General features: G+C 39.1%; 1 protein-coding gene and 1 long non-coding RNA gene across 2 annotated transcripts; both read right to left on the reverse strand.

Annotated features, from left to right (window-relative positions):
- On the reverse strand, window positions 1–25,830 carry LOC141550573 (polyserase-2-like). The gene is given in 20 exon segments (XM_074281379.1): window positions 1–446; window positions 664–785; window positions 910–1,151; window positions 1,239–1,374; window positions 1,467–1,698; window positions 1,799–1,959; window positions 2,046–2,281; window positions 2,421–2,550; window positions 2,627–2,861; window positions 3,233–3,405; window positions 3,640–3,941; window positions 4,313–4,481; window positions 6,681–6,813; window positions 20,517–20,615; window positions 21,054–21,137; window positions 24,051–24,217; window positions 24,313–24,584; window positions 24,763–24,928; window positions 25,314–25,331; window positions 25,588–25,830. Coding segments are annotated over 20 exon segments (3,327 nt in total). The 5' UTR covers window positions 25,685–25,830; the 3' UTR covers window positions 1–293.
- LOC141550584 (uncharacterized) lies at window positions 4,630–6,022 on the reverse strand. The gene is made up of 3 exons (XR_012484638.1): window positions 5,886–6,022; window positions 4,801–4,836; window positions 4,630–4,671 (listed from the first exon to the last, which is right to left on the reverse strand). It is a non-coding gene; the product is annotated as an uncharacterized LOC141550584 (long non-coding RNA).
- Window positions 25,831–26,831: the final 1,001 nt, after the last annotated feature.

Genomic DNA, 26,831 nt, shown 5'->3' on the forward strand with positions numbered 1-26,831 from the left:
TGTTAGCATTGTGTTTATTGAACATATTCATTCCACCCCCAGGATTCTTTGGCTCAGATTATCACCACTTGGAATGCATGTCCAATTAGACACCAGTTTGTCATCACCATTGTCACCCTTCTTGAAGCTTTCGAGGTTCCCAGCATGGAACTGGTTTGGGTGCATTCCAGAGGCAGCCATTTGAGACTTAATTTAAATAGAAAAAGGACATTTATCCTCTCTCCCTGGTGCAGTCCAAGAGCTGTTCAGGCTCTGCTTCTGGATCTGTTCAAGGTCTGCAGTCATTGGCTGAATTACACAAAGGGCGCGTCCCCCACAGTGTGAGAGATCCAAGGTTGTTGGACTCCCACTGGGGCAAACAGTTTATCACTTCCCCTTATTGAAATGCCCATCAGCACCCAGGAGTCATTTTCTTGCTGGCACACAAGAGAAGAGCCTGAATCAACCTGCATGAAAGAGCAAGAAAAGCTTAGCTTCTGGGACTTCTGGAGATTGGAAGAGGATACTATTTTACTGATAGAGGCTAGTTGACAAGAGGGTTTGTTTACACCTTCGAGGCTCTACTCCCAAGGCTCACGCCCCCCACCTTCATGTCCCTTCATTACAGCTTCCCCATCCCAGTTTCCCTCCCCCCATCTCTTGACCATTCCAGACCATTCATACCTCATATCTGTTTAGATTTTTCTTGCCATATGCTACACAGATGGTTCCCTGAGGTAGGGTGCGCTCCTTGAGGTCGGGGCATTCTTTTGGGGTCAAGATGGAGACTGATACTGCCATGGAGACTTGTGAATACAATGGAGACCCATCAGAAACAAAGTCTCACATGAAGCCAGTCCCCAGCCCCATCCCTCCATTATAAACTATTGGTACTTAGAGGACCTAGACCCAAAACCTTCCTTTGCTCACCTCGGTTTACAGAATCTTCCCAGCTTAGCACCCAACAGGGATTATCTCTTGAAACTGGCCCAGAATGGAGGCAGACTGGCAGAGCAGAAGCTGACATTTCTACCCTAGTCTCTAGCTGCAGTAGGACTAGGGGTGATCCCATGGTATACTGAATGCTGCTGACTGGCCTGGACACCTGGCCTGGGGTACCAAAGCGTGTTCTACCCAGTTTCACCTGTAGACGGGATGCTACAGAGCCATGCCTGTTGAAGAGGACAGTTTTGTTTAAATTATATAGAGAAATGGGCTAATCCACACTTCCCCCACCGCCACCACCAAAAGAAACCTACCTGGCCACACAATGAGTGTCTGTTAGGACCCAACCGGTGCTCACCAGAGTGGCCATGCACACTTCATCCCTGGCACCATGCACCTCTGCCACCCAGGGCCATTGGTCACTATCTTTGTATGACTGAATACCACAAGCTTGAAAAGAAAGATGCACAGGCAGGCATTAGTCACAGCTCCTTCTTCCCTGATGAAAACGCTGCACATTTTGAAACTAAGATTCTCCTCACCTCCAAACTTGGTTTTCAAGGGACAGGATGATAAAAAGGTAATTTCAGGTGACCAGTGCCAGTCGAGCTGATCCTCCGTGTAGGATGTAAGGGCTGCATGTGTGATCCAGGGGCTTTTCAGTTGTAGAGGGGAGAAGACCCGAGGCCTAAGACAATCTCCTGGAGGCTTTGAAATGCCTGCTAGAAACCAGGATCCCGATTCCTGGCACAGGAGGCCCCAGCGGCTTCCCATCTGAGAAATGAGAAGGTTTATTAGAAATACAGACGGGGCCCCAGATGCCCCAGCCAAGCCCCTTTGCTCCCCTAAGCAGGGTATCAGAACCCTTTGTTACCCAGCAGCTGTTTTTCTCCTCTTCATGGTACTCAGCACAAAGCATTTTAGGATTCTCCAAGGGCTGGGGTACCAAGTCCAGCTGTGAGCCATGGAGGCAATAACACCACCAGCTAGATGTCATTTCAGCTTCCAACAGGAACCGGGAAGCCATGGGAGGCTCTGGGAAGACAAAATAGAAAGGCAGAGCAATTGCCATGCTTCCTAGCTTTTGCAGCTGGATATGAAGGAGGGAATTGCAGACTCACCTCCACGGCCCCATTGGATCAGACGGCACTGGCTATTGGGTGGAAAGTAGTGATAAAGACGGGGTAAGCACACGGCCCTTGTATCATCAGTAAAAGACACTGGGACTTGTAGCTCCAAGAGGGCCAGGTCATACTCATAATCCAGTGTGAAGTTGACATTTGACTGTATACTGGCGACAGGTATCCTTTGGGCCTTGGGTGGCAGCATCACGTGCCAAGTACTGATGTCTTTTAGGCTGTAGGTTGGGGAGAAAGTTATTTAACTGGAGGAATCCTGACTAAGACTCAACTGTCCATTAAGTTATTCATGACCAGTAAGTCTCTCCCTCCCCATTCTTCCTTCTGCAAGACAATTCCTCAGCAATTATTACTTACCCCATAAAGCAGCTGGCTGGTGCAAGAACCCATTTCTCTGCTACCAACACTCCATGGCAGGGTGTAGATGTTGGAGTAATTATTACAGCTTTCCAGGGCCAGTCACCAGGTGTGGGAGCAATGCCACATTCTGGTCAAGAAAGTTAGCATTTAGACTGACTTAATTCCCATTGCCCAGCTCAGAAATCTACTCTAATGTTACTAACCTGGCAAGGCAATAGTACAATTCTCAGAATCTTCCTCCAAAGGCGTTGGAATAGGCTCAGGTTGCTCAGGGAAAGCTGCACCTTCCACTCGTTCCCTGATCCAGTCTTCAAAGGCCACCACGTTTGCATAGACCCCTGGCCGGTTCCTCCTTGCACAGCCATGGCCAAAACTGGTGATTCCAGCCAGGAACCACTGGCCTTGTTCCTCACAGACAAGTGGCCCTCCCGAATCCCCCTGTGGAAAGTAGATAAGGCCCCAAGTGCTCAGAGTCTACACCAATGGCCTGCCTGAACTATGCTAGAGGTGGGAACATCAATAGTGAAAAGGCATAAGGGGCAGCCTATGTGTGGTCAACACTTGAAATTCCAGTAGGGAAATAGCAGAATGTGCTTAAATAATTTGGGGAGTGGGGAGAGGGGAAAGGATGCAAGTGGGAATACCTTTGGCCAATTTGAAAATACTAAGTATATGTGGAAAATCAGATTTGGAGGCCACTAGGAGAGGCAATAGATGCAAAACCATCTGGGAGAGGAGCAAAGGTTCCACTAAATACTACTAACAGGATAATGGCAGCAGGATGAAGCAGAGATAGGTCCCCATTTTACCTGGCAGGTATCTCTTTTCCCTTCCTTGTAGCCAGCACATAGCATAGTGGGTAGCAATTCCTGGGTAACATTAAAGGGACCCCCGTAGTTGAAGAGACACTGACATTTTTTAGGTCCAATGATCTTCAGTTCGAGTTGCTGGAGTATCAAGCCTGACTCTAATGATTGTGACTCTGTGGGTAAGAGTAAAGTCATCGTCCACTGGTTTATCCCTATGATCACTGCTAAAATACCAGTAACTGTCAGGAACTGGTTTTTTAATTGTATCCCAAATAGAGTGCAGTTGGAATTGTTTAATATGGTAGAGCTGTGGAAAGGGAATCAAATTTATACAGCAAAATGCAAGGGCCAAAGAAATACCTAGAATCTAAGACATTGGAAAACTTCCTAATCCCTTGGAGACTCACCTGACTCTTGGACATCTCCCCAGCCTGTGGCCCAGCAGGAAGCTCCGTGAGGGAAACTGTGATTGGCACGGGGCAAACAAATGGGCTGCACATAATCTGTGAACTTGACAGGCTCAGCAAGATGCAGTAGAGCAATGTCATTTCCTTTTCGTTGTTTCTAGTAATTCTCATGAACCAGAATTTCTGACACTTTCACTATATGATATTTGCCATCTGATAAGAATGGGTGTAGTATTAAAGACAGTTGAGTATGGACACCCATAGCAACAGTATATTGCTCTGGTGCAATGAGAAAGAAATTGCTGTGAAAAGAAGAATTAGACAAGTCAAACTTGGGACATTGTAATAGAGAATTTGCTAGTAATTATGGTGACAAGGGGAAGTTAAGATTAACAAAACAATTATGGAGAACAGCCTTCTTTACAAATTTTGATAATTTCTAACTATTCAGAAATATAAGATTAAATGCTCAGTTGATTTCTAGGGAAGCTTAAATCTGGATAAACTATATTTATATTATAGCAAAAAGCTAATTATTAGCCTTAACTGCAAAGATCTATATGGACCAAGTTATGGATACACCCGGGGAGCATTTTGACTGCCATGCAAAATTTTGAGTGGGTCCATGATCCAAGTGTAAGCAAATACAGAAATATATAGATTTTACACTTACTGTGGGTTTACAAAACCGTGAGCTGCAGAGACAACCCAGGACTCAGAGATGAGCGTGCCGCCACATATTTGATGCCCAAAACTGTTGACACTTACGTGCCAAGGACACTTTCCACGAGGTGCATCAGAGCCACCCACAAGGCAGTCTTGGCGAAGAGGTCGACCACATTCTGGAAATGACAATAGTCTGTAAGACTCAATGAGAACTGTTACCCATTTTAACCCGCAAAAAGATCCCTATACAGTTAGTTGCAAAGACATGCCAATGAATCCCCAAAATCAGAGGCTATAATTTGTCTTCTTTGCATTTTTCTTTACCTGGTTCTCGGATTTCTTCTGGGAAAGGTGCAGAAGTGAAGGCTGCGGAAAAAGAAAAAAAAAATTATTCTTTTTGCTGTCTTTCAAAAGCAAGATTTTAGCACATAAAAGAGAACCAGCCTTGAATGCATCTCCCACTTTAAACTGCATCTTCCTGAAAAGAAATCTTACCTGCATATTGTGTTTTTCCTGGGATGGAGTAGAAGGCTGTGAAAACACACACAAAAAAAATACAAATGTGGTTAAAATTAATCTTTCCCACTAAATTACCTGACTTTATGCATTGATCCTCAAACTGAAGATCAAATAATTTTTTCTTCAGAACAGAGTAATAGGTGATCTTAGTACTTATTATATAGTTCTACTTTTGCAGAAGCATTCTGAACTTGAGCAGCCTATTTCCTTCCTAATGCTCAGACTCTTCTCTGGGAGCTGAGTCAGGGGAATAACTACTACCCCCTGGTGCCCAACTAAACTAAAACAAAGCCAGGACTTACCAAGTAGCAGAAAGAGCACAGCTGGATGCATAGTGCTGCAGAGTCTGGGGACACCAGAACTCGGAAGTATTGGTAAAAGACCTCTCTTTTAATAGTCTGGAGCTATTGCCTGGAGCACTGACCTCTAGAACTGCCCTACCTCCTAGGGCTTTAGCCCATCCCTGGGAGTTAGAGGTCCCGGGGCTAAGAGAAGTAAATGGGGAGTTTAAATGCCCCACCCTAAGGCGGGATGCTTCTCACAAAGGTTGGGTGGGAAGAATGGAACAATAGGACCTAGTCCTAAAGGTTACCAGAACTAGAAAGCAGATCACCTGTTTTCTGTAGATGGGGGGAGGGGGAAAAGAGGTACAATGAAGTGGGAAGGGCAGATGAGAACTAGACCTCCCAAAGATTTCCTACAAGAAAGCAGAATTTATGGGAACTCTTGGAATTGGGAGATGAAAATCCTAGATTTTTTGGTGAATGTGAAGGGTGAAGATTACTCCTGCAGAGTGCAGAGGAGGAGTGGGCTTTTCACTAATGTGACTCACCATTGCTTTGAGGGAGTTGGGTGGTCTAATGGATTGTGGCGTTGGGGTTTTTCCCCCTCACACTGCTCTAGTTATCCATGCTGCCCATCAGCCCCAGAGAGGAGCCTAGGGAATCTGCTCTAGTCTTGAACAATATGATTACAGAGTCCATGTCCTGGAGCAGCCAGGCAGGATGGAAAGGGAAAAGACCTGGCTGAGGTTCAAGGCTCTTTTCCCCACTCAAACTCACCAGGTAACATGGATAGCCAGCATTCCATTCTCCCCTCGGTGCCTCATGCTCCTGAGCTCATTGTCCTTATCAAGTAGTGGCTTGGAATCCTAGAATGTCAGAACTGGGAGGAACCTTGGAAATTGCCTAGTTCAACCTCTCATTTTGCACAGAAGGAAATGGAGGTTCATAGAGGGCCTCCTATGACTTGAAGGCCAACCACTCTCATTTTCAGCTGCACCAAGCAAGCAGAGTTCAGTTCAGTTCTGGTGTCAGACTCTCCTGCAAAAATACACTGAAAGAAATGAGTAAAAATCAGGGCAGGAGAGTTCCTGTGAGATGGGTGGTGGGAGTGCAGAAATAGAAAATACAATGTGATATAGGGGGCAGGGAGGGGAAGTAGGTATGGAAGTGCTTCCCTATATCATATCTCCTGTTTAGAGCCCTTGGAAAAAGTCTTTCTTCTCTCAGCTTTTTCACTGAGTCACTTACACATTTAATCAGTCCCACTGATTATCACCAATGGATTACCCTCAACAGAGTCAGAATAGACTGCAGGCTCCCTGAAGTCTCTTAGCTCAGCATGGTCCCAACCTTCCCAACCTCACTTCCCTACTGCAGACATATTCCACTATAGGCAAACCTACATAACTCTTATCTCAAAAGAGACTAAGCCTCCCCTAGAGTCATTACCAAGGAGTTTTGGTGGACCCACAACTATTTTTTCTACTGGCTTTTCACCTTAGGGGAATTTTCACAGAGAAGCCTGGTGAGCCAAAGGAGGAGAGAAGGGGGAGAAGGGAGCAGGAATGTTACTTAGATGCTTAATATTGGCTAGTGTCCGTGTTGGCTGGACCCCTTCTTGCTTGCCAGGCCATGTGGGTGGGTAGAAGCAGAAGACCATGGAGATGATAAGCATAGGATTCAGCATAGGCTGAAATACTAAGAGCTATGAGCCAAGGACAAGCAGAGGAGAGGTTCAGAGACTGGAGTGAAGTGTGATGGCCAGCTACAGGAACAAGTGAGAGCAGGAAGAGCCTGCTGACTGGGTGGGTGGGTGGGGTTCAAGGAGATACATAAACTTAGTCCATACTGCCTTCCTTCCTAAGGTGGGAAGCCTCACGTTACTGTTTCCCTTCTATCCCAGTGGGAGGAATGGAAGACTACTGTTTTGTTCCCCCTTGGTGATAACCAAAGTACTTGGCACTGAACAAGTATCTAACCTAAATTTGTCCTTGAATGTTAGAAATAATGCAGAAAGAAGGGAAGCCTAATCCAAAGGGGAGAGAGTTTTCCCCATAGCTTGACCTAGGCAGAAACAGCTGGTGAGAAAGGAAACTGTTGTTGTGGTGCTACATTTGCTAAGGTTATATTTCTTTCTTATTCTATGGAATACAGAATGGGATGTCTCCTTCAACATCTCCTTTCACCCTCCCCCCTTTCCTATTGCCAAAAACAAACAAACAAACAAACAACCCAACCCCAAAAAAGCACATTCCCAGGACTTTTAATAGTTCCTAAAAAGGCAGCCCCATCTGTTTGTTCTAATTAGGTAGTACTGAGGGGCTTAACAAAAGTTAATCCAAAAACTGATTATTACTATTTATTACTATAACAAACACCAATTAACTGATAAACAAGATGCAGTTTTCTTTCTCCAACTGTAATTAGTTATGCTAAAGGTCTTTGTAACATTAAGATCCTTTATCTTTTCTGAAAAAAAAAAAAACAAACCATGTGTTGACCTATTTGCACTTACACCCAAATGCTTTTTCTAAGCCTGTCTATGAATCCTACCTGATTTAACTGGATTTGGAGAGGTGACTCTTTCCCCCCCCCCAAAAAAAAGGACAGATTTTATATATAGCTGTAGATATATAAACATCTCTCCTCTCCTCTCTATATCTATAAATGTCATATGTGAAATTATGAGACACACATGTCCATCCTTTATTGCTTTTGTTTGTGCAGTGGCTAGCCAGGATCTTAAACATTCTTACATTTTCCTCTGTTTGTGTGTGTGTATGCATGCAGAACAGTAAATCCTAGATAATTTGTTTTTGAACCTGCACAGAAAGAGAAATTTATAAAGAAAATCCTCAGTCTCCAGGAGGTATCTCAAAATTTTCAGTCTAAGAACTGAAGTTCTTATAATGTTTTGTGGCACTGAGGTTTCTTGGCTAACATAACTAACTGAGCACACACATGTCTATTTAGGTTCCTTATTTCTCAGGTCTCTTCCCTCTCAACATTTCTCCCCAACTCAAGTTTTACATTAGCTATATAACAATTTTTAAAAATTAGTGCCAGATGGAGCAAGGAGAAATCCTTTGACTTTACAAAAGGATTTAATCTCCTCCATGTTTCCTTGAAATAGGGAGATCACCCTAGTATATTTTAAATACATTTGCATACATTTACTTACATACATATTTTTCCTCAGTATTTTATTTTTCCAAATACATATATAGATTGTTTTCAAAATTCATTTTTTGTAAGACTTTATTTTCTAAATTTTTCTCTTTTTTCTCCCTTACCTCCCTCCTCCCCAAAACAGCAAGCAACCTGATATAGTGTAAATATGTACAATCCTTTTAAACATATTTCCACATTTGTCTTGTGACAAAAATCAGACCAAAAGGGGGAAAAAAACCACAAGAAAGAAAAAAACAAATTACATATTTTTAACGATGTCTTAGGACATCTTCTAGGAATCTTCTCCTCAATGGCCATCACTGCTCTCTCTCTGCACTGAAAACTTTTTCTTTCCTTTTTTCCCCTTTTCTTTTCCTCTCCTTCATTCTCTTCCCTTCTCCTGACTAGTCTACTCTTTTCACTCACCTACTCTTCCAAGCTAACCTTCATTGTATATTTTGTTTTTCCTTCAAATAGTACAAAGTATACCAAAAGGCTTAGTGCACTTTTAAGCAGTTAATTTTTTTTAATTATAGATTTTTATTTACAAGATATATGCATAGGTAATTTTTCAGCATCGACAGTAGCAAAACCTTTTGTTCCAATTTTTCCCCTCCTTCCCCTCACCCTCTCCCCTAGATGGCAGGTTGACCAATACATGTTAAATATGTTAAAGTATAAGTTAAATACAATATATGTATATATGTCCATACAGTTATTTTGGTGTACAAAAAGAATCAGACTTTGAAATAGTGTACCATTAGCCTTTGAAGGATATCAGAAATGCAGATGGACAAAAATAGAGGGATTGGGAATTCTATATAGTGGTTCAGTCACCTCCCAGAGTTCTTCCAATGGGTATAGCTGGTTCACTTCATTACTTCTGTATTGGAACTGATTTGGTTCATCTCATTGTTGAAGAGTCCATGAGAACTGATCATCATATAATATTGTTGTTGAAATATATTGTTCTCCTGGTCAGCAGTTAAATCTTTTGTAGACATAATATAGTAGATTCAAAATTATGCTGTATAGGTATTATAAGATGATTTGCATGTTGTCAGGCCAATTAGAATGTGAGCTCTTATCCTTTGGATCCCCCAAATTCTGTGTTTTAATGGATATACATAAAGAACAAATTCTTTTGACTTATGGTGTTATATAGCTGTTATTTGATAGTCTAAGAACTAAAAACTAAGCCTAATCCTGACTATCATTATTGAGTATATTTGTGAAGTCCTACACAAGTCATTTAACCTCTCATACCTCATTTTCACCATTCTTCAAATAGGTGTGACAACAAAAGGCAAAGTAATGAGAGACACCTAACAACAATAGAACATAACTAAATTTTCACAAAATACCTAAGATTCTGTAGGTATGAGTTACTTCTAAAGGCCTCTGTACAAAGTAGGATTCTATAATCCCCAAAATTAACCTTCAAATATCCCTTTGAGCAAAAGCCCTCTATTCACTGGTGAACAATAGATGCTACCTTTCTTTTGGACATCTGGTCAACTACCACTAAATGCCAGTTTTTATCAGGAATTTTTTTAAAGGCCGTCCAGCACTGGTTAACTAGTAGATGGTACCTTTTTTTTTCTTTTTTAGAAAACTATATGACTTAGTCAACTACGACTAAATGCCAGTTTTTATCAGGAATTCTTTTTAAGGGAAGGTCTACTACTTGGTAAAGATTTTGGAGAGAGGGAAGATTCTAAAATGACAATCCCTTAACTTAAAGCAGACAGTATTTTCTGTGGTCCTTTTGGAAAAAAGTATTCTGATGCTTTTCCTTCTTTTTAATTGTTAATACCTTTGTATTTTAAAAATACATGCAAAGATAATTTTCAGCATCCACCCTTGCAAAACCTCATGTGCCAGATTTTTCTCCTTCCCTTCCCCTTCCCTCATTTCTCCCCTCCCCTAGACAGCAGGCAATTAAATATGAGTTAAACATGAGCAATTCTTCTAAACATATTTCCATATTTATCATGCTGCACAAGAAAAATCAGTTAAAAAAAAAGGGGGGGGGAAACAAAAAATAAAAATAAAAGCAAACAACAAAAAATGGTGAAAATGTTATCTACATTCACTCCCTATAGTTCTTTTTCTAGATGCAGATGGTTCATTTCATCCCAAGTGTATTGGAATTGGCCTGAATCACCTCATTGTTGAAGAGCCACATCCATCAGAGTTGATCATCACATAGTCTTGTTGCTGTGTAAAATGTCCTCTGGGTACTACTCACTTCATTTACCCTTAGTTCATGTGAGTCTCTCCAGGCCTTTCTGAAATCCTGATGTTGTTGTTCAATAATTTTTTTCAACATTTTTTTTTTTGCACCAAGCTTATTTATTCTAGGCACTCAATGGGGTAGAAGTGTCTCCAGAAGTTTGTACTGTCATGTGAACTGAATCTTTTCTCATATTAGCAGCTCTGCCTCCTCTTCTAGTTAATGTGTTTTCTTCTGTAACCAGGTTTTAATGTTTGTTCACATTTATTTGTACTGAGTATATGGGAACCAAAGGGGTGTCTGCTTGTTACTGCTTTCTAAAAGCCAAAATTTCATTTCCAAAGCCTTATTTGGTTTCTAAAATTCTTCCACAATCTTAATGAAAGGATCAGTCCAGTCTCCCATTTGCACTATCAGCATTGGAACCCATCTTTTTCTTTGAAAAGTATTTCAGGATAAAGTAATTAAGACTAGGATTTGACGTAATGCAATCAGGAATTCCAAAATTCCAAATAAATTTTACTTTTTGGAAAAAAAAAAAAGAAAAAGAATGTGAGCTCAAGGATAGGGACTATATTTTTTACTTTTCTTGGTATCCATCCCCAGAACTTAGCAGAGATTTATCACATATTAGTTGTTTAAAAGGCTTGTGGAGGGACTGGTTAACAATTAGTTGTTGGTTATTGGATCTCTTCCTTAAAGAGAGCCTGTCTTTTCAGACCTCACCCAATCCTCTCCTCCCCCAAGTGTAGCCTTGCAGGAATTAACTTAATAAGAGATAGCCACACCTTCAGACCTGGGAGTTAAAGCTCTTCAATGACAGAAAGGACAAACTATTATACAGTTGCAAATAATAGAGATAACTGGGATAATATATCAAAGTAGGTGGAATAATGGGTCCTCTGCCTTTGGAAAAGAATAAGCTTTGGGCTGTCTGGTTAGAACTGGATGATGGCCTTTCTTCTTTATTGTCCAAAGCCTTATTCTCAGCATTCATACCCTTTTAAAAAATTCCCACTTTAAAAAGATTCACTCCTTTCCCTCTTCTCTAATTCACACTTTTCCTCCTCTTTCTCTTCCTATAATTCAGGTCGTTTTCTCCCTTTTCCCTTCTTTTTTGCACCTTGTTTGCCCTTTATTCTCCTATAATTTCTATAAGGGGCATGCTTGATGGATAAATGGGAGCTCTGACTAGCACAAACACATATGATCTAATGTTTTTGTTTTCATTATGGTGATACTTTTATTTGGCTACTAAATCAGAACACCAAGGATCTAGTAAAAGGGCAATCCTGATCCTGTGCCCTTCTCCTTTCTGTAAGAACTCTCTTGAGCTGAGGAGGATCGTTGAGAAGATGCAATTTCCTCACCAGCAGACCCTTGTAGGCAAACCTGTGCCTAGGAAGGGGTCACCTACTATTTATGTCCACTTTTGATACAAGCCCTTGTAACAACATCTCAAAAACAATTGACATCTACTCTCCGATTTGGACACCTTAGTGGTAACCTATCAGATAATGGAACAGTTGCAGTGGAAACACTGGCAGAGGCAGATTGTCAGAAAGGTTGAGAGTCACCTAGAAAGGGTAGGATGGTGAGGGGAAAAACATCTATTCGGCAATGATTTGTACTCAATTGAGGTGAAATGTAAACTAGCTGATGTTGCAAGTTTCCCTGAGAGGCTGAGATACTATCTTCTAGACAGGTTACAATTATTCTACTACTATTGCTTAGCATAATTGCTTCTTCCTATGTGGAAATAAGACTCATATCTGGTACATATTTGTACTACTCTGGGTCCCTTGCTACTACTTCTCTCTAGAGTGAAAGAACAGAATTGTTGCTCAGGAATCAGAAGACTGAGGATACTAATTCTCCTATGGAGTAGAGAGACAACCCCAATGAGGATACTAATTCAACTATGGGGTGGAGAGACAATCCCAGAGCAAACCTCAGGGATAAAGGATGGGAAGAAGTGATCTCAGACTGCCTGTGCCCCCAAAAGATGGGGGAGACATCTTTTTTTTGAGGGGTGGTTCTAGTTGGACTCAGAGGGTTACATAGAATTTTTTCTCTCCTCTCTTAATTATATCATTCTCTGTTCTTTACAAATTCCTACATCGTAAAACTTCTTTCTCCCTCGAAAGCATAAAATTATGCTCTAAAACTTCATAGCAATTGGTATATTTTCGCATATAACTTTAAAGGTATATTAAAATTCATTATTTTTATTCATTAAAAAAGCTTTTATTAAATACACTTATTATGTGTCAAATCTTGTGCTAGATGTATGATAAAACTACAGACAAAAAAAAAAAGCAGTTTAACATTTTATTAAAAAGGTGCCTGAATGGGGGCAGCTAGGTGGCGCGGTGGATAGAGCACCAGCCCTGAATTCAGGAGGAGGAGAGTTCAAAAGGATCTCAAACACTTAACACTTCTAGCTGTGTGCCCTGGAAAAGTTACTTAACCTCAGCCTCAAAAAAAAAAAAAAAAAAAGTTGCCTGGTAGTGTAATTTTTCAGATGTGAAAACTGAATCTGAGAGCATAAGCAATTTGTTTAAACTTTTTGTTTACACCTCAAATCCTTAGGACCTAGTCGAGAGTGCTTTCTATCACACTATTTTCAAGAATAATTTTGAATAAGCAGGCCCTTAATTAAGAAGTTTCCTAATTATTGCAAGATGCCATAGTGGTGGTATAGAGGTGGAATCGTTATGCATTCTTCTAAGGACTAGATGTCTTTGGGATGCTGCTAGTGAGCTTATATCCCAAAGAAATACTAAAGAGGGGAAAGGGACCTGTGTGTGCCAAAATGTTTGTGGCAGCTCTTTTCATAGTGGCTAGAAACTGGAAGATGAATGGATGTCCATCAATTGGAGAAGGGTTGGGTAAATTATGGTATATGAAGGTTATGGAATATTATTGCTCTGTAAGAAATGACCAGCAGGAGGGATACAGAGAGGCTTGGAGAGACTTACATCAACTGATGCTGAGTGAAATGAACAGAACCAGAAGATCGCTGTACACTTCAATGTTGTATGAAGATGTATTCTAATGGAAGTGGATATCTTCAACATAAAGAAGATCCAACTCACTTCCAGCTGATCAATGACGGACAGAAATAACTATACCCGGAGAAGGAACACTGGGAAGTGAATGTAACTTGTTAGCACTACTGTCTATCTACCCAGGTTCCTTTACCTTCGGAATCCAATACTTAACATGCAACAAGAAAATTGGATTTACACACATATATTGTATCTAGGTTATATTGTAACACATGTAAAATGTATGGGATTGCCTGTCATCTAGGGGAGGGAGTAGAAGGAGGGAGGGGAAAATTTGGAAAAATGAATACAAGGGATAATGTTATTAAAAAATTACTCATGCATATATACTGTCAAAAAATTTTATAATTATAAAACTAAAAAAAATTTTTTAAAAAAAAGGACTAGATGTAATTATTGGACAAAATTTAATGCACTTTGTTCCTAAATTAAGGAATGGATCTCATACCTATTTGTAGAACAAATACCTGGAGAGAAAAATAGTTCACATAATGCAGATTGCTGGGAGTGGAATTATTGGCCTGGAGTCATAAAGCATTTGACTTCTGGGGAGAATCTCAACTTAAATGTGACACAAACTATCTGGATATTTCAAATGATTCAGTATCCTTTTAAGTACTTCTGGGTGTGCCTGTTGTGTTTTTTTGTTTCTCTTTGGGAATTCCTTTTAGTCTTTAGCATCTTTATGCTATCTCGCAGGGTAAAATAAAGTTTGTCTTTATCCATTGCTAATAGTGTTTCTGAATGAGAATTTATACTTTGTTACTCTCCTTTGGGAAAAACTATTCAGCAGGTGAAGACAGATAGAAATATATGCACATACATACGTATATATGTATTCTGAATGTAACAAACACAAAGTCAAATAGGCATCCACATGTAAATGGTAGAATAGAAAGGGTATGGTAGGGGGCAACTAGGTGATGCAGTGGATAGAGCACCAGCCCTGAATTCAGGAGGACCCAAGTTCAAATCTACTCTCAGACACTTAACACTGCCTAGCTGTGTGATCCTGGGCAAGTCACTTAACCCCAGCCTCAGAAGAAAAAAAAAAAGAAAGGGTATTGTATGCAAGACTGTAAATCTCTATTACATACAGATTTTCATTAAAATGATATAAAATAGGGGTATAGATGGTACAGTGGATAGAATGTGGGCCCTGCAGATCAGGAGGATCTGAGTTCAAATCTGCCATCAGATACTTAACACTTCCTAGCTGTGTGACCTGGAGCAAGTCACTTAACCCCAATTGCCTCAGCCAAAAAAAAAAAAAAAAAAAAAAAAAAAAAAGGCGTATTATATTCAAATCAAATGTACACATTCACACGAAATGTTTATATAATGTAAAAATACAGATTAATGCATTTATATATAACATTTTAGGTGTGCTCACAAATTTTATTTTTTTAGATCACCATCTTTCCAGAAAAAAAATGCAAAGCACCCTTTATTTTCGTTTAATCTTCATTATTAACATTTTCTCCATTATTTTCCTACATCTATTCAATCAACAAAACAATACTTGAAGCTATGATTTTTTGGTTGCCAAGTTCTTTTTTTGCCCCATGGACCTGAATTTCCTTTTTGTTTTGTTTTGGTTTTTTTTGTTTTATTTTTTCTGGTTTTTCTCTTATAATATACATAATACATGTATATTAATACTTGTAGTACACATTACTTTATGAAACATGTTAGGAAAGAAAAATCAGAATGAAACCATAGAAGAGAAAAAAAAAAACCAGAAAAAAGTGAAAATAACATGTCTTGATTTCACACACACACACACACACACATTTACAAAATTCTTCAACTTTTTTTTTTCTTTTTCTGTTTTCATCTCTCCTAACTTAACATTCCTCCCAAACTTTTCCTCCAAGTTGAAACAAAATCTTTGAGATTACAGATCCCAAAGATAAGCTATAGTAACAAAAGATTTTTTTGTTAATTATCCCACATATCTCTGTTGATTAAATTAGATGAAGAAGCTATAGAGCTCTTTGATTAATATCTATCTGGCCTGGACCCAAAATTAAATAATATTGCCTTCAGGGCATTTAAAAATTCCTTTATCATTTAATTTCTTTTGTGATTCTAAATTTGATAAAAGTCATCATTTCTATTTTTACAAAGAATGCAATAAAGAGGTTTGATATTACCTCTTTTAGATGTAAGTTTAGTTGCAGAAAGAACTTTTGGGTTTAAAAAGTTGATAAAAATCTATGCATTAAAAACCAAAGGTTTTTCTTTTTCTTTCTGGTTTTCATGGCCTATGGTCCTTATTTTATAAGTCAGTAGCATATATTATATTAAAAAACAAAGTTTTGATAGGAGGGTATTGTCTTCAAATAGAAGTGGGCACAATTTTCCAATTTATCTAAGATGATAGACAAATACATTAATTTGGATCTGTCCTCTTATTATCTACCTAATTTTATCCCTAATCTTTTCTTCATTACTAAGCTCTCTGTGTCCTTTTCTCTAGTTCTTTCCCTTACTTGTAAGGTTCTTCTCTTACTTTATCACCAATTCTATTTAAATTTTTAAAACTTATATATTTTTAAACTTAAAACACCAGAAAAATGAAGCATTTCTATGTACACAGTAGAACACACTAAAAAAAAAAAAATTCTATTTCAAACTGAATCCCTATTTTACATTGCTTGCTTAAAAAAAGTTTCTAAATTGTTAAAGATTGTTCAATTTGTCTGCTTCTTTCAGAATTTCCTTCTATTCTTTTTTGTTTATTATAATTCCTTTCTTCTTCCCTTAACATTCTCCTTTCAGGTTCTGGATGTTTGTTTTGCTTGTGACTATTCTCTTCCCAATATTATCTTTTCTTTTATCTTCCCTACCCCTGATTGTATCCATGTGCAGTATTTCTTTTCTTTCTTTTTTTTTTATTAAAGCTTTTTATTGAAAAAACATATGCATGGGTAATTTTTCAACATTGACCCTTGCAAAACTTTCCGTTCCAAATTTTTTTTCTCCCCCCCCCACCTCTCCTAGATGGCAAGTAGTACAATACATGTCAAATATGTTAAAATATATGTTAAATCTAATATATGTATATGTATTTCTAGATTTATCTTGCTGCACAAGAAAAATTGGATCTAGGAAAAAAAAAAAAACCTGAGAAGGAAAACAAAATGCAGGCAAACATCAACAGAAAGCATGAAAATGCTATGTTGTGGTCCACACTCAGTTCCCACCGCCTTCTCTCTGACCTTAGATGGCTTTCTTTATCACTGAACAATTGGAACTGGTTTGAATCATCTCATTGTTGAAGAGAAACATGTCCATCAGAACTGATCATTGTACCGTCTTATTGTTGCAGTATAGAATGATCTCCTGGTTCTGCTCATTTCACTCAGCATCAGTTCACATAAGTCTCTACAGGCCTCTCTGAAATAATTCTGCTGGTCATTTCTTACAGAACAATAATATTCCATAACATTCATATACCATAATTTATTTAGCCATTCTCTAATTAATGGGCATCCATTCAGTTTCCAGTTTCCTGCCAAAAGGGTTTCCACAAACATGTAGGTCCCTTTCCATCCTTTGAGATCTCTTTGCGATATTAGCCTAGTAGAAATACTAGTGTGTCAAAAGGTAATGTGTGCATTATTTCTACAAAAAATTGTTTGCATGTGGAGTGGTGGTGGTGGGTTATAGCTCAGTATTTTACATAAAAAGCAGAAGTTATTTCAGAACTGGGAGAAGAGATTCTAGATATTTGAGAGACTAGCACAAGCATGATACAAAGGGTCCTCTCTGAACTCTGGTAGAGAAAGGAAATATGGAGAATCTGTGGGTCTATGAACACCTAGGATCAGGGATGTCCCCAAAAAAGTTAACTCTTTCCCAATCCTGCTGATATTTATAAATCCATTGAAAATATAATGCTCCTTATGTTATCTAAATGTTTCCAGTAAAATGAGTTTTAACTACCAAGTCCAATATTTACCAAAAGATATAAATGTAACATTAGGCAAAGAGCTCAATTTTTGTGTAGTTATGGTATTAGGAATTTTGAGAATTATTAGAAAATATGATTGAACTGAAACTTTTTCATCTAAATAATCCAAGGCAATCCCAATAGACTTTGGATAGAAAATGCCATCTGAAGAACTATAGAGATTGAATATAAATCAACACATGCTATGTTTACTTCTTTTTTCTGCTTTTTTTTTTTTTTTTTTTTTTTTTGCTCTCCCATGGTTTTTCCCTTTTGTTGTGATTTTTCTCTCCCAACATGATTCAATAAACAATGTGTATTAAAATTTTTTAAAAATACGAAAGGAAAAGAAACTCCCAAATGTTAAAGAAAAGGAAACTGATGGAATGTAAGCGGGTAGTATACTGTTTATCTCTTGGGTATAAAATGGAACTATTTATTTTTTGTTGTTGTTATTAGATAGGCTGAATTTCAAACTTAAGCTGTATCTGAAATATGAGATGAAAAATTTGTTAGATTTTAATATTTTATGGTTAAATAGCAAAAATTTCTAAAGTCAAGATGAAATGCAAATGTTCTTTAAGCATTTGATGTCCTAAGAATTTAATATCCTCCAAAGATAGGTTCTTAGAAATCCTGAATTTCTCAATTATCTGAGCATCTATCTTTCCTACACACTCAATAATTACAACTATTATATTTCATATAGGCAAGGGCAAATTTTCAAAATGTAATGCATTAGATTATATTAGATTGCAATGATAGCACTAATATTCTTCCCTGAGGAAGAGAAACTGAAATCATACAGGATATTATTTTTAAAACAGTATTATATGTGAATAATCCAACTGGGAGACTCCTCCGAGTGATTGGGCTGTGTTGTGAAAAATAGATCTGTGTGACTCTCAATTTTTCACTGTCTATTGTGGATCTCTTGGTGTTTCCAAAAGCCTTACTAACTTTTCCTGAAAAACTTCCATTTGTTCCTGCACTTTTCTCAGTAGAGCTGAGTTTCTTCTCTCTATATATAAGGTTTGTTTCTTCCCATTTTTCACCCTTAACCTTTGATGACTCTGTGGATTCTTCCCTGACATCTGGCTGAGGAGTCAAGTGTATTGACTTGGATTTCTTTTCCAGTTTCTTTTCTTTCTTTTTTTGCTGAAGCGATTGGGATTAAGTGACTTACCCAGGGTCACACATCTAGGAAGTGTTGTGTCTGAGGCCAAATTTCAACTAGGTTCCTCCTGACTTCAGGCTGGTACTCTATTCACTGTGCCACCTAGATGCCCCCATCAGTTTGATTTTGAGCCATCTGTCATCCATTCTCTTTAACATATTTTGTGATCTTTATTGTTCTTCAGTTGTGTTTTGGCTTTTCATGATCCTAATTGGAGTTTTCTTGGCAAGGATATTAGAGTAGTTTGCCATTTCTTTCACCTTTGAGGAAACTCAAAGAAATAAGGTTAAGGAACCTGCCCAGGGTCACATGGTGTCTGAGGCTAAATTTGAACTTAAGTCTTCTAGACTCCAAGTATGGTGTTTTATACTTTAGAACATCCACATTTTCTTTATTGTCATTAAGCACAGTGATGTCATCTTTTGGAAAAAGGACATCATACTTATTGCAAACTTCAACTTTACTTTTATTCAAGGTTCTTTTAGCTAACACACAAACTACAATAACCCGGAAAACAAAATTTGTGTTGGCCATTCATCTCCAGGCCTACAACCAAGCATATAAATTAGGCATGCTGTAAGTCATCATATTTATCACCTTTGGTGTTTTCTTTATCAATAACCTAGACTAGATTATCAAAGTATTTTTTTACTTCTATCACATTCTTTCTTTCTTTTTTTGAAATTTTTCCTAATTAAATGTAAAATAACTTTTTTTAAAAGTTATATATGTACATTCATTTTTAAATGTATTTCCATATGAATCATGGTGGGAGAGATAAATCAGAAGAAAAGGGAAAATCCAGAACATAAGACACACACACACACACACACACACACACACAAACAAAACAAACTGCATGTGTTGATTGACATTCAGTCTCCATAGTTCTTTCTCAGTCTGTAGATGGCGTTTTTCCATCCAAAGTTTCAATTGCCTTGGATCACTGAACCGATGGGAAGAACCAAGTCTGCCATATTTGATCCTCAATCTTGTTGTTGGTGTATATGATATTTTCCTGATTCTGTTTGCTTTACTCAGCATCAGTACATGTAAATCTTTCCAGGCTTTTCTAAAATCAGCTTGTTCATTTTTATAGGACAATCATATTTCAGTATGTTCATATAACATACATATCTAGCCATTCCCCAATTGATAGGCATCTACTAATTTTTCAGTTCTTTATCACTACAAAAAGACCTACTAGAAACTTTTTCCTCTTTAATGATTTCTTTGAGATCCAGACCCAGTAGAAACACTGCTAGATTAAAGGGTATACTGTACCTAGAACTAGTACTTGAAAGTTCTGGCAACTCAGATGATGCAAGAAATTCTAGTTGCTGTAACGATGTGGATTTGAGGCCAGAGCAGATTCCCATAGTGAGAAAATGGCAAACAATCTGTTTCTATGGAGATTGTTGCTGGGGAATCATGCCTACTGCAGGTGAGCAGCTAGGAGTGAGCTAACTCTTGTAATAGAGTGTTTCGAAATGTTCAATCCTCCTTTGTCCCACTGATAAGAGTTTTGACAGATTCTACACACATCAGAACTTACTTAATATTTTTATCTCCTTTTACTCATGCATCCCAATTATAAGAAATTACAAGTTGCATCCCTTTCTTCCCTTCCATATAAATGTATTCTTCCTTTTACCTTTCTCACCTGTTTCTCTTTGTCTCTTTGTCCCAGAAGAGAATGAATTTTCCTTTGCTTTTAACTTCTTAATGCCTTTTAAAGGCAGATTCTGAAGGAATCTGTTTGGTCCAGAATATGTGATCAGAGATTTCATCAGAAATGCTTAGAAAGAAGTCCTTTGTTCAGTTGTATCTGATTTTTATTGACTCCATTTGGGATTACTTGGCAGGGATACTGGATTAGTTCTGCTATTTCCTTCTGCAGTTCAATTTACAAATGAGGTAAACAGGATTAATCTTTTTATTATCATTATTTTTTATTATACCTTTTTATTTACAAAACATACATATGCATGGGAAATTTTCCAACATTGACTCTTGCAAAACCTTCTGTTCCAACTTCTCCCTTCTTTTCCTTCCACCCCCTCCCTTAGATGGCAGGTAGTCTAATACAAAACAGGGTAATCTTGTCCAGGGTCACATATTGTGTCTGGATCTGAACTCAGGAAGTCCTCCAAAACCCAAACTGGGCCCTCTATCCATTAAGCCACCCAAGTCCATTAAAGGTTCATTTTCTTCCTTTAGGAAAAGTAAACTGCTTGGTGGTAATTCTTTTGAAATATTTTATTCCTCTCATTTATCCAGGTTTTCTGTGATTCTAATTTCTTGTCATTTCAATTGTTAACCCCAAATTTACCTTGTCCAAGAACAAAGTTCCATTCTGCATCTTGACTGCAGAATCTGTGTTAGGAGGTGAGCAGCATTCTTCATCATCAGGCTTCTGGAATCAATGATTGAAAATTCCATTTATCAGAGTTGTTTTTTCAAAGCAATAAGATAAAGAGAAGATAAATTGTTCTGGTTCTTCTCACTGCAGGTATTATGTACTAGTTCATACATGCCTTCCCAGGTTTCTCTCAAACCATCTTTCTTCATTTATTGGAGCCCAATATTATATTTCTATAGATTAATTTGTTCAGCCATGTTCCAGTTGGCAGACACTCCCTTAATTTCCAGTGCAGTGTCTACAAAAGAGCTTCTAAAAATATTTTCTTCATGTATGGATCCCTTTCCACTTTCTTTGCCATATTTGAGTATAGACCTAATAGTGTATCACTGGGAAAAGGTGGGTAGTTTAATATATCAATGGTAACTTTATTTACATTATTGTCATTTGTTCAATTTCTGTTCTTTTTTCAGCCTAATGTCATTTAAATCTTCTATTTTTTTGAGTTCACGTTTGTAATTCTTCAAGAAATCTGTATCATCATGCCATAATTTCTTTAGTCAGGTATTTTGAGCGCAAATCAATGATACACCATTTCCTATTTACAAATTTCATACTTCTTTTCCTTGGTTTTTGGATCACTGGTAATTTTGATCACAGTATTCTGTGATTCATGGTTACATAGTAAAACTGGGAACATTGGTATTTTTTAAAATAGTGAGAAAATTTGCATCATGGAGTACTTTGGAATCTCTTACTTGTGTGCGTTAGGTGGCACAGTTAATAGAGCTGGAACTGGAGTCAGAAAGACATCCTCAAACCTGGCCTGAGTGGTTTGGTACATGATCCTAGGCAAGTCAATTATCACTGTTTGCTTGAGTTTCCTTACCTGCAAAATGAGCTAAAGAAAATGATCAACCACTCCAGTGTCTCTGCCCAGAAGACTTCAAATGGAATCGAGGCAGACTAGCCTGAACTGATCTCTGAACAGCAATATATCTCTCTATAAAATTATGGACTAAATGATCTACTAATATGCTATATGTTAGAAGATGAACAGAAGTCCAAATTTTTTTTTCATGGCTATGGAAATTTACTCAGAGGAACTAGTCTTACATCTTAGGAGCAGAACTAGTAGTCATTGTATAAGTTAATGTTTGTGGCAGTCCTTTTTATAGCTGCTAGAAACTGCAAATTGAATGGATGCCCATCAACTGGAGAATGGATGAATAAGTTATGGCACATGAATGTTATGGAATATTATTGTTCTGTAAGAAATGACCAGCAGGATGAATACAGAGAGGCTTGGAGAGATTTTTTTTAATAGTTTTTATTTACCAGATATTTGCATGGGTAATTTAACATTGACAATTGCCAAACCATTTGTTCCAATTTTTCCCCTCCTCCCGCCCCCCAGATGGCAGGTCGACCAATACATGTTAAATATGTATAAATTAAATACAATATATGTATACATGACCAGACAGTTGTTTTGTTGAACAAAAAGAATCAGACTTTGAAATAGTGTACATTTAGCTTGTAAAGGAAATCCAAAATTCAGGCAGACAAAATTGGAGGGATTGGAAATTCTATGTAGTGGTTCATAGTCATCTCCCAGAGTGCTTTCGCTGAGTGTAGCTGGTTCAGTTCATTACTGCTTTACTGGAACTGATTTGGTTCATCTCATTGTTGAAGAGGGCCACATCCATCAGAATACATCCTCATGTAGTATTGTTGTTGAAGTGATCTCCTGGTTCTGCTCATTTCACTCAGCATCACTTCATGTAAGTCTCTCCAGAGAGGGTTGGAGAGATTTACATGAAATGATGCTAAGTGAAATGAGCAGAACCAGACCATCATATACTTCAACAACAATATTATATGAGGGTCAATTCTGATTGAAGTGGCTCACTTCAACAATGAGAGGATCCAAATCAGTTCCAATTGATTGGTGATGAATAGAACTACACCCAGCAAAACATCACTGGGACCACAATGTATCATTTTTGTACTCTTTCTGTTCTTTGCTGGCATTTTTGTTTTTCTTCCCAGGTTATTTTTATCTTCTTTCTAAATCTGATTTTTCTTATGCAATGCAATTATACAAGATAATTATACAAATGTCTATGCATATATTGTATTTCACTAATAATTTTAACATGTTTAATACATATGGGACTGCCTGCCATCTATCTAGGGGACTGAGTAGAGGGTAGGAAGGGAAAAGTTGCAACAGAAATGGTTGTAAGGGTCAATGTTGAAAAATTACCCCTGCATTTGTTTAAAAAATATGCATATATTCTTGTTTTCTAGATGACACTCTCCCACCAGCCCTACATCAAAAAATTCAGTGGTAAAAACTTTCAAGGATAATAATTTAGTTAAAAGTAACTCTTCCTAAATTATCAATTTTCATTTGTTAACACTACAATCCTCAATGAATCAAGTTATCTATTCTTTAATCTGGAAGGCTTTAATATTCATAAAAGGAGCTTTTCATAAATTTTGCCTCTCACAAAATACATAATTCCTCCTACTTGAAGAAATAGCTCTGGTATCTAAATAAGAGACAAAGACTATAGTTTGTGGTTTGTGTACAAAGGAATTATCCCTTCCCTTTTTCTGTAGCACAATCAGGATGAACTGACTTTCCCAGGGCCACAAAGCTAATAAATCTGAGGCTAAATCTGAACCCACCCCTTTATGTGAATAGAGAAACCACAAAAGGTTAGAACAGGAAGCACCTTGGAGAGCTAGTCCAACTCTTATCATATTAATGGATGAGGAAACTGAGGAAAGGAGGAAGGAAGTAATTTCCTAAGCTGGACAGCTGAGATTTCAGCTTTTTAAGGCCATCAACATCCCAGCTTTGCCCTTCAGGGCCCAGGTAAAACAACTGCTGCTGCTTAGGGCTCCTGTCTTCCTCCTTTTCCTTTCACATCTCCCTGCCCAAGAGCAGGCCCTTACCTGGCAGGCATCTTTGCCACCTTGTACAAAGCCAGCACACACCATGTCCGGCTGGATAACGTGTGGCTCCTCAGGATCAGGTTTTATGTTGTAAAGACAGTTGCATGTTTCTCGACTAATCAAAGGTACCTCCAGCTGCTGCAAGATCTTGGGGTTAGAAAGACTCACTGTAGCAAAAGCAGATAAAGGCACATATCAAATCCTCCATCCTCTCCATCTCTTTGATTGGTTCTGGCACCCAAACACCTACAGAGAGCCTTACCTGAGCTATGTGTGTTACCCCAGCCTGTGACGGTGCAATGGAGTCCGTTGGGGAAAGAGGAGTTGGCAACTGGTAGGCAGACAGGACGGATGGATCTCGAGAAGGTCACAGGAGACTTCAGTTGAAGGAGAGCAATGTCTCCTTGTGAACCCTCTTGCACATAGTTATGATGGGTGAATACCTTGGCTACTGTCAGGACCACTGCATTAGGGTTATAGGTGCTGAGTTGATGGGCCCCCAGCTTCACTTCATAATCATCCAACCTATGCTCCCTGAGAAGAGGGCAAGTGAAGGAGAGCTGGGATGGAGGAGTCCTTCATCCCTTCCACTGCTTCTTCCCTCCATTTCTGAATCCCAGCAGCACCCCTGTCGTTTCCCTTTCCCCCAAATCCTGCCCAAGTTCCCAGCTCTGTGCCTCCCTAGGCTTCTCTCTCCCATCTTTGCTCTAACCTTGGGAAGCAGTGAGCAGCAGTCAGCACCCACTGTTTGGATACAAGAGAGCCACCGCATACATGGATGCCATTGTAGGTTATGCTGACCTGCCAAGGCCACTGGCCAGGGGAAGCATTGGTACCTCCCACAATTCGTGCCTGAGGAGCCACGCCACAGGAAACTTCTGGAAGAGGACAAAGGGGGAAAGGGACTGTACAGGGACTTGTCCCTAAATTAGAGAATGGACTCCTTTCCTAACCATCTAGCCTCCTCTTTTTTTTAACTCTGCCCAATATCACTCTTCTTCCTCGCCTAATTTTTCCTTTCCTACCTACCTATTTTCGTCTCCCCTTCTTTTTTTTCCTACCTTTCTGATACCCTTCCCTTCATATCTCCTATATTGTACCACCTCCCTTTTCTTCCCTTCCCTTTTTCTCTGTCCTTTTTCATTTCCCTTTTTTTCTCATCTCTTCCACCTTCCTTTCCAAAGACCTTTCCCCCATTCCTTTTCTCCTCCCCTTCCCCTTTTTGCCCCACCTTTTCCCTCCCCTCTCCCCCCAGGTTCTCACCTTCTTTCCCATCGGCCCCTGAAAGCAAAGAGAGAAGAAAATGAGCAGAGCGGGAAAGGGGGAGGTGGCCATAGTTGAGGGTTTGGGTTGTTTGGTTGGTCCGAAAAGTAGACAATTTGGAAGATTTAAGGGCCTGGGAGAAGGGCTAGGCCAGCCGTGATTGGGAGGGGGGGAGAAGGGAGGAGTAGCGAACTAGTAAACTACGGGGCTGGGAAACGGGGGAAGGGGAAAACTGGCCACTACAGTCTGATCTCCAGCCTCTGCCTTCACTCACCTCTTCCAAGCAGTAGTAGATTCAACAAGCTTAGCAGGGTCACCAAGCCCAGGCCCATCCTGCAGCTCTTGGCCCCAGCCTGGGACGCGCCTGCCATTCCCCAGACCCAAAAGGTCTGTTCCAGGGGGCAGGTTAGACTGTCGGTTGTAAGACGACCTCCAGTTGGCTACCCGATCTAAGAGCAAGGGCTGAGCTGTTGGGTAGGCTCCCAGGGAGGGGTCTGGAATGGCTGAGCTGGTAACCGGTGTCACCTGTTGCCGCCCTGCCCGCCTCTACCTGCCTGCGTACAACCCTTCTCGACGGCTTCCTCAGTGGCCAGGTTAGCCCAATGGGGACTTAGCTTCCCTGAGCGGTACCGCCTACCTCCACTGTGCTCCGCCTCCTTCCCCTTACCTGAAGGAAGTTAGGGGTTGGGGAGTGGGATCTTTTCGAGGAACCTGACCTTTATTGCGTGACTCACCCAAGGAAAAGCGCTTATTCGCTCAAAACTGGGGCCAAGGAAGCTCCGCTGCGAGGTATTGCACACTGTTTCAAAGACTTTTCCTTCAGTTTTATCCACACTTCTCGGTGGAGGGAGGGGAGGAGAGGGGATCTTTTACAATTGGAGAATCCAGGAAAAGGTGGGCAGTACTGCTCTTAGAATTTAAGCCTTTATCCCGTGTGCTTGGTCAAAGCTTTGATTTTGGTTATGAGGGTTAATGTCAGAGCCCATCTCCTTCCGCTTCCAGGAGAACCAATTAGAAGTACCCAGCAAAAGAATGGGAAGACAATTATTCGCCAGGTAATTATTAAAGATTATATATTTATATAATTTTATATTTATATTTATATATTATATATATTTATATTTATATATATTATATATATAATATTTATATAATTATTAAAGATTATATATTTATATAATTAAAATATATATAAAATTAAAATATAAATAAAATATATAATTAAAAATTATATATTTATATAATTAAAGATTGGGCAGTGATGGAATTTCTCTCTTTGACAGATTTTTAGAGTCACCAGGAGTAGCCAATTTTGTCCAAGGGTAGAGCTAGATCTACTCTGATCCATTTGATGGGAAATCAACCTGGTTGAGACACATACAGAATGCTGCATATGACAAACACTCAGCTGACCTTGGGCACACCCTGCCCAAAGAAGGCAGGAATGAATGGCAGCTGCCACGTTATCAGCTACAAATTTCTCTCCTAGCTCTGGTCTTTGACTCAAACCTGTGGCAC

Source organism: Sminthopsis crassicaudata, chromosome 1, assembly GCF_048593235.1.
Source record: "Sminthopsis crassicaudata isolate SCR6 chromosome 1, ASM4859323v1, whole genome shotgun sequence".
NCBI lineage: Eukaryota > Metazoa > Chordata > Mammalia > Dasyuromorphia > Dasyuridae > Sminthopsis > Sminthopsis crassicaudata.